Below are 9,307 nucleotides of genomic sequence, written 5' to 3' on the forward strand. Positions count from 1 at the left end.
GGTTGTTGGTCAGAGCAGCAAGGTTAGTAGGTTTTTTTTTTAATTTATTTATTTATTATAATATTATGTGTCTTTTTTACATGTGTTTGTGTACATTTTGGTTCACGGGTTCATAGTCATAACTAAAAAGCACCTATTTAATCAAATATGTGATGTGCTTTCCCAGCCGCAGGTTCCTGGTCCGGCCAGCGTGGCTCAGCAGCAGGTGACTTATTTTTCTTTTTCTTTTTTTTTTTTTCACAACAAGTTAACTGGTTAGTATTTAAACTTTGTGTATTTGACCTGACAAATATTCATTTGTCTTTGTGGTGTTTTGTCTTCCATAGGAGAAGGAGTCCTTCCTTCCACTGAACCCACGGTGGTTCAGTAGCACGACCCTTTGTGCTATGGAGGAAGTGTCTCCTTCTCAGCTGTCTGACCTGGTGGACGTCCCATCTCTTCCAGCGCGCAAGAAGGTAAATTGTGTGACATCGCTTCTCAGCTGTATTATAAAGTTTCTCCTTGTTCCCTACAGTTACTGGTTCTAGGTTTTATTTGATGGTGCAGGTGGCCTCCCCATCAGCAGCCAGGCGTCATAGGGCCACGGAGAGACGCCCCCCCCCCCCCGCTACCAGTCTCCTGTGAACAACGTATGTTACACAACTGACACACATAGTCAATGTTTACAGTTGAAACAGCGTCTTCATGGAGACATAACTTCATTGTCCACTTTGTCTGAATTTTAATATATTTGTTCTTATCTGTCAACAGCAGGTTGGATCCCAGCCAGCCAGGCTGTCACGGAGACTGGAGGACGATGGCCCCTCCAGCCCGGTTCCTCGGTCCAGGACCACGGATGGAACACCCCCCCCCCCCGCACCCAAACTTCAGTGACCAACGTATGTTACTCTCTGACACAAGACACAGTCTCACTCAGAACACACAGTGTGTTCACTGAGACGCGTGAAGTTTAACATATTTGTTCTCATGTGTCAGCAGCTGGTTGGATCCCCTCCAGTCAGGTTGTCCTGTAGTTTGGGTGATCTGGCGACCCCCTGCCGTTCACCGGTTGCGAAGGTAAAGATTATTCCTATTGAATAAAGTTCATAATGTCATTAAAGTCTTCATTTATTGTTATTTGTTCTCAGGTGGCCAGGATGAAGACCCCTTCACCGGCTGGACCATCCCAGACCATTAAAGCTGTCTGTCACTCTCCTCACCCAGTTAAGGTATTTACTCCACAACAGACACACACAGAACGTTTGCTGTAAAATGCTGTAACTACATTAAACTGGTTCATTTAACATCTCTGCTACTATTATCTTTTGCTGCAGTTCACAAATGTCAGTGAGTAATTGAAATAAATTTGGAAAACTTTTCTTGTATCAACTTGCTGCATTGTGTTACCTCATGTCTAGATATTAACTGGTGTTATTACTTATCACAGACCGTCGGGACACCAGTTCCCTCATTGTCCTGCTGGCCCTGGATTATTGATGACGGACTTGCCACCTCTCATTCCCCTTCTAAAGAGGTAATGATATATACATTTGGGTTTTTTGTGGGCTTAATAAAGTGTTGGAGGTAAAGTGTGGTTTACTTTGAACGGAAATGCAAAAGGAAGGGAAGGAAGGAAATGAAGGAGGGAATTAATTACTATTTTTTTTTTTTAATGTTTTCATGTGTAAATCGTGTGACACACGTACAAGGGATGTATCAGAGTTAAAGGTCCTTTTAAAGCCTCCTTCAAACTTTGTTCAAGATGACAAGGGGTGACAAAGGTTTGATGGTCTCAAAACATTTAAATTTGAAATATGGAATAATCTGTGTTAGTAATGTGTTCAAGTCAAGTATGATAATACTTAAGGTCGATATAAACATAATAATCATTTGTGTATATGTAAGATTATCTATATGGTAAATTGACCAGGAAAATTTGGTGGAAATGATATTGTATAATCAGATAGTTTAAAGCTGCAGTAGGTAAAATGTTTTTAGTCACATTTGCTTAAACAGTCACCCTGCTATGACTGTAGTATATGTAACAGTTAATTACTACCACTAATAATGTTAACTAGGCTTATGATTATGCTAATAAGTAATCCTTTATGATAATTTATCTTATTTCAGGTGCCGCTTAGTGCTAGTATAAGGGCTAGTCATAGTCAGAGTGACATGAGATACAGGAAGTTCTCCAGGAACTACGAGTGTACCTGCATGTCCCTGACTTTTCTAGCTTATCTGAACGAGGGCTGTCAGTTTAACACTGCTGTCCTTGATAGAGTGCTGGCAAAGGGAGATTCACTTTTTGTAGGTGTAAAACAACAACTGATCCAGGAAAAAAGATTCCGCAGTGACCATCTCGCTGTGGAAGAACTGCCCAAACAAGTCCTGATTGACACAGATATGTGCAACGTCCACATGCCTGAAATCAGGTGTGGACTTGGGGAAGCCAGGCTTGGTATCTGCCCCTTGCCACACAGAGTGTCTGTCAGGTGACATTAATCTGGCTTTAGTCATAAGTCCAGAGTGTATTGCAGTTTTCCGTGACCACTCAGGCAGGTATGGTGTGTTTGATTCACACTCAAGAAGTGTGACGGGCTTACCTCACCCCCACGGAACTGCAATTATGAAGACCTTCTCAAAAATCAGTGACTTGGCTGAACACCTGCACAAACTCTTTGCAAATCGCGGCCCTTCTGCCAGTTACAAGTTTGTGCTGGTGTCATTCGAAGCCATTGGTTCAAGAAAATGCCCTCAGGTATCTCTGGCACACAGTGTATCCAGGACAGCTCTCCCGCCAGCAGCAGAGCGCGTCCTCAAGACGGCTCCTGCACCGCCAGCAGCAGAGCGCGTCCTCAAGACGGCTCCTGCACCGCCAGCAGCAGAGCGCGTCCTCAAGACGGCTCCTGCACCGCCAGCAGCAGAGCGCGTCCTCAAGACGGCTCCTGCACCGCCAGCAGCAAAACATTTCACAAAGTTGCCAGGAAAAAGTACAGCAGCTGTCTAGAATTTAGAAGAAAGAAACTCCAAGCACAAAGAAGAAGATATGCCCAAGACAGTCTCCATCAGAATCAGCGATTACTTTCCTTCAAATGTTACTATGAAAATGTTCAAGATAAGAAGAAGGTAGAACTCGTCAGAAGAGGGAACAGGGAAAATGCTACTTTCAAGAGGCAACGGAAGACTTGCATCACAAAGAGATACAGGGAAGGATGCCACGTTCCGCACCACTCAAAAGAAACACATTCGAGATAGATACAGGGAAGGATGCCACAGACAGTAGAAACACATTTGAGATAGATACAAGGAAGATGCCACAGACACACATTTGAGATAGATACAAGGACGATGCCACAGAAACACATTCGAGATAGATACAAGGAAGATGCCATGTTCCGCACCAGACAGTAGAAACACATTCGAGTTAGATACGAGGAAGGATGCCACGTTCCGCACCAGACTGTAGAAACACATTCGAGTTAGATACGAGGAAGGATGCCACGTTCCGCACCAGACAGTAGAAACACATTCGAGACAGATACAGGGATGGATGACACGTTCCGCACCACTCAAAAGAAACACATTCGAGACAGATACAGGGAAGGATGCCACGTTCTGCACCACTCAAAAGAAACACATTCGAGACAGATACAGGGCAGGATGCCACAGAGAGTAGAAAGACATTTGAGATAGATACAAGGAAGATGCCACAGACACACATTTGAGATAGATACAAGGAAGATGCCACAGACACACATTTGAGATAGATACAAGGAAGATGCCACAGACACACATTTGAGATAGATACAAGGAAGATGCCACAGACACACATTTGAGATAGATACAAGGAAGATGCCACAGACACACATTTGAGATAGATACAAGGAAGATGCCACAGACACACATTTGAGATAGATACAAGGAAGATGCCACAGACACACATTTGAGATAGATACAAGGAAGATGCCATGTTCCGCACCAGACAGTAGAAACACATTCGAGATAGGTACGTGGAGGATGCCACGTTCCGCACCAGACAGTAGAAACACATTCGAGACAGATACAGGGAAAGATGCCACGTTCCGCACCACTCAAAAGAAACACATTCGAGACAGATACAGGGAAGGATGCCACAGACAGTAGAAACACATTTGAGATAGATACAAGGAATGTGCCACAGAAACACATTTGAGATAGATACAAGGAAGATGCCACAGACACACATTTGAGATAGATACAAGGAAGATGCCACAGACACACATTTGAGATAGATACAAGGAAGATGCCACAGACACACATTTGAGATAGATACAAGGAAGATGCCACAGACACACATTTGAGATAGATACAAGGAAGATGCCACAGACACACATTTGAGATAGATACAAGGAAGATGCCACAGACACACATTTGAGATAGATACAAGGAAGATGCCACAGACACACATTTGAGATAGATACAAGGAAGATGCCACAGACACACATTTGAGATAGATACAAGGAAGATGCCACAGACACACATTTGAGATAGATACAAGGAAGATGCCACAGACACACATTTGAGATAGATACAAGGAAGATGCCACAGACACACATTTGAGATAGATACAAGGAAGATGCCATGTTCCGCACCAGACAGAAGAAACACATTCGAGATAGGTACGTGGAGGATGCCACGTTCCGCACCAGACAGTAGAAACACATTCGAGACAGATACAGGGAAAGATGCCACGTTCCGCACCACTCAAAAGAAACACATTCGAGACAGATACAGGGAAGGATGCCACAGACAGTAGAAACACATTTGAGATAGATACAAGGAATGTGCCACAGAAACACATTTGAGATAGATACAAGGAATGTGCCACAGAAACACATTTGAGATAGATACAAGGAAGATGCCACAGAAACACATTTGAGATAGATACAAGGAAGATGCCACAGAAACACATTTGAGATAGATACAAGGAAGATGCCACAGAAACACATTCGAGATAGATACGAGGAAGATGCCATGTTCTGCACCAGACAGTAGAAACACATTCGAGATAGATAAGAGGAGGATGCCACGTTCCGCACCAGACAGTAGAAACACATTCGAGACAGATACAGGGAAGGATGCCACGTTCCGCACCACTCAAAAGAAACACATTCGAGACAGATACAGGGCAGGATGCCACAGAGAGTAGAAAGACATTTGAGATAGATACAAGGAAGATGCCACAGACACACATTTGAGATAGATACAAGGAAGATGCCACAGACACACATTTGAGATAGATACAAGGAAGATGCCACAGACACACATTTGAGATAGATACAAGGAAGATGCCACAGACACACATTTGAGATAGATACAAGGAAGATGCCACAGACACACATTTGAGATAGATACAAGGAAGATGCCACAGACACACATTTGAGATAGATACAAGGAAGATGCCATGTTCCGCACCAGACAGTAGAAACACATTCGAGATAGGTACGTGGAGGATGCCACGTTCCGCACCAGACAGTAGAAACACATTCGAGACAGATACAGGGAAAGATGCCACGTTCCGCACCACTCAAAAGAAACACATTCGAGACAGATACAGGGAAGGATGCCACAGACAGTAGAAACACATTTGAGATAGATACAAGGAATGTGCCACAGAAACACATTTGAGATAGATACAAGGAAGATGCCACAGACACACATTTGAGATAGATACAAGGAAGATGCCACAGACACACATTTGAGATAGATACAAGGAAGATGCCACAGACACACATTTGAGATAGATACAAGGAAGATGCCACAGACACACATTTGAGATAGATACAAGGAAGATGCCACAGACACACATTTGAGATAGATACAAGGAAGATGCCACAGACACACATTTGAGATAGATACAAGGAAGATGCCACAGACACACATTTGAGATAGATACAAGGAAGATGCCACAGACACACATTTGAGATAGATACAAGGAAGATGCCACAGACACACATTTGAGATAGATACAAGGAAGATGCCACAGACACACATTTGAGATAGATACAAGGAAGATGCCACAGACACACATTTGAGATAGATACAAGGAAGATGCCATGTTCCGCACCAGACAGAAGAAACACATTCGAGATAGGTACGTGGAGGATGCCACGTTCCGCACCAGACAGTAGAAACACATTCGAGACAGATACAGGGAAAGATGCCACGTTCCGCACCACTCAAAAGAAACACATTCGAGACAGATACAGGGAAGGATGCCACAGACAGTAGAAACACATTTGAGATAGATACAAGGAATGTGCCACAGAAACACATTTGAGATAGATACAAGGAATGTGCCACAGAAACACATTTGAGATAGATACAAGGAAGATGCCACAGAAACACATTTGAGATAGATACAAGGAAGATGCCACAGAAACACATTTGAGATAGATACAAGGAAGATGCCACAGAAACACATTCGAGATAGATACGAGGAAGATGCCATGTTCTGCACCAGACAGTAGAAACACATTCGAGATAGATAAGAGGAGGATGCCACGTTCCGCACCAGACAGTAGAAACACATTCGAGACAGATACAGGGAAGGATGCCACGTTCCGCACCACTCAAAAGAAACACATTCGAGACAGATACAGGGAAGGATGTCACAGACAGTAGAAACACATTTGAGATAGATACAAGGAAGATGCCACAGACACACATTTGAGATAGATACAAGGACGATGCCACAGAAACACATTCGAAATAGATACAAGGAAGATGCCATGTTCCGCACCAGACAGTAGAAACACATTCGAGATAGGTACGCGGAGGATGCAACGTTCCACAACAGAAGGTAGAAACACATTCGAGACAGATACAGGGAAGGATGACACGTTCCGCACCACTCAAAAGAAACACATTTGAGACAGATACAGGGAAGGATGCCAAGTTCCGCACCACTCAATAGAAACACATTCGAGACAGATACAGGGAAGGATGCCACAGACAGTAGAAACACATTTGAGATAGATACAAGGAATGTGCCACAGAAACACATTTGAGATAGATACAAGGAAGATGCCACAGAAACACATTTGAGATAGATACAAGGAAGATGCCACAGAAACACATTCGAGATAGATACGAGGAAGATGCCATGTTCTGCACCAGACAGTAGAAACACATTCGAGATAGATAAGAGGAGGATGCCACGTTCCGCACCAGACATTAGAAACACATTCGAGACAGATACAGGGAAGGATGCCACGTTCCGCACTACTCAAAAGAAACATATTCGAGACAGATACAGGGAAGGATGCCACGTTCCGCACCACTCAAAAGAAACACATTCGAGATAGATACAAGGAAGATGCCACAGAAACACATTTTAGATAGATACAACGAAGTTTCCACAGAAACACATTCGAGATAGATACGAGGAAGATTCCATGTTCCGCACCAGACAGTAGAAACACATTCGAGACAGATACAGGGAAGGATGCCACGTTCCGCACCACTCAAAAGAAACACATTCGAGACAGATACAGGAAGGATGCCACGTTCCGCACCACTCAAAAGAAACACATTCGAGATAGATACGAGGAAGGATGCCACGTTCCGCACCAGAATTTAGAAACACATTCGAGATAGATATGAGGAAGGATGCCACGTTCCGCACCACTTAAAAGAAACACATTCGAGATAGATACAAGTAGGATGCCACGTTCCGCACCACTCAAAAGAAACACATTTGAGACAGATACAGGGCAGGATGCCACAGAGAGTAGAAACACATTTGAGATAGATACAAGGAAGATGCCACAGACACACATTTGAGATAGATACAAGGAAGATGCCACTGAAACACATCCGAGATAGATACAAGGAAGATGCCATGTTCCGCAACAGACAGTAGAAACACATTCGAGATAGGTACGCGGAGGATGCCACGTTCCCCACCAGACAGTAGAAACACATTCTAGTTAGATACGAGGAAGAATGCCACGTTCCGCACCAGACTGTAGAAACACATTCGAGTTAGATACAGGGAAGGATGCCACAGACAGTAGAAACACATTTGAGATAGATACAAGGAATGTGCCACAGAAACACATTTGAGATAGATACAAGGAAGATGCCACAGAAACACATTTGAGATAGATACAAGGAAGATGCCACAGAAACACATTCGAGATAGATACGAGGAAGATGCTATGTTCTGCACCAGACAGTAGAAACACATTCGAGATAGATAAGAGGAGGATGCCACGTTCCGCACCAGACATTAGAAACACATTTGAGACAGATACAGGGAAGGATGCCACGTTCCGCACTACTCAAAAGAAACATATTCGAGACAGATACAGGGAAGGATGCCACGTTCCGCACCACTCAAAAGAAACACATTCGAGATAGATACAAGGAAGATGCCACAGAAACACATTTGAGATAGATACAACGAAGATGCCACAGAAACACATTCGAGACAGATACAGGGAAGGATGCCACGTTCCGCACCACTCAAAAGAAACACATTCGAGATAGATACGAGGAAGGATGCCACGTTCCGCACCAGAATGTAGAAACACATTCGAGATAGATATGAGGAAGGATGCCACGTTCCGCACCACTCAAAAGAAACACATTCGAGATAGATACAAGTAGGATGCCACGTTCCGCACCACTCAAAAGAAACACATTTGAGACAGATACAGGGCAGGATGCCACAGAGAGTAGAAACACATTTGAGATAGATACAAGGAAGATGCCACAGACACACATTTGAGATAGATACAAGGAAGATGCCACAGAAACACATTCGAGATAGATACAAGGAAGATGCCATGTTCCGCAACAGACAGTAGAAACAAATTCGAGATAGGTACGCGGAGGATGCCACGTTCCCCACCAGACAGTAGAAACACATTCTAGTTAGATACGAGGAAGAATGCCACGTTCCGCACCAGACTGTAGAAACACATTCGAGTTAGATACGAGGAAGGATGCCACGTTCCACACCAGACAGTAGAAACACATTCGAGATAGATACGAGGAGGATGCCACGTTCCCCACCAGACAGTAGAAACACATTCGAGTTAGATACGAGGAAGGATGCCACGTTCCGCACCAGACTGTAGAAACACATTCGAGTTAGATACGAGGAAGGATGCCAGGAAGATCTCTCTCTCTCACGTTCCGCACCAGACAGTAGAAACACATTCGAGACAGATACAGGGAAGGATGACACGTTACGCACCACTCAAAAGAAACACATTCGAGACAGATACAGGGAAGGATGCCACGTTCCGCACCACTCAAAAGAAACACATTCGAGATA

General features: G+C 43.8%; 1 protein-coding gene across 1 annotated transcript in view; it reads left to right on the forward strand.

Annotated features, from left to right (window-relative positions):
• Positions 1 to 314: 314 nt before the first annotated feature.
• LOC119031585 overlaps positions 315 to 9,307 on the forward strand; it is a 67,894-nt gene continuing 58,901 nt past the window's right edge. The window contains exons 1-6 of the mRNA XM_037120162.1: positions 315 to 455; positions 547 to 629; positions 751 to 878; positions 979 to 1,056; positions 1,128 to 1,208; positions 1,427 to 1,513. Of these exons, the coding sequence (XP_036976057.1) occupies positions 1,137 to 1,208; positions 1,427 to 1,513 (159 nt within the window). The 5' untranslated portion in view covers positions 315 to 455; positions 547 to 629; positions 751 to 878; positions 979 to 1,056; positions 1,128 to 1,136. The remainder of the gene's footprint in view (positions 456 to 546; positions 630 to 750; positions 879 to 978; positions 1,057 to 1,127; positions 1,209 to 1,426; positions 1,514 to 9,307) is intronic.

This window comes from Acanthopagrus latus, chromosome 13, assembly GCF_904848185.1.
Source record: "Acanthopagrus latus isolate v.2019 chromosome 13, fAcaLat1.1, whole genome shotgun sequence".
NCBI lineage: Eukaryota > Metazoa > Chordata > Actinopteri > Spariformes > Sparidae > Acanthopagrus > Acanthopagrus latus.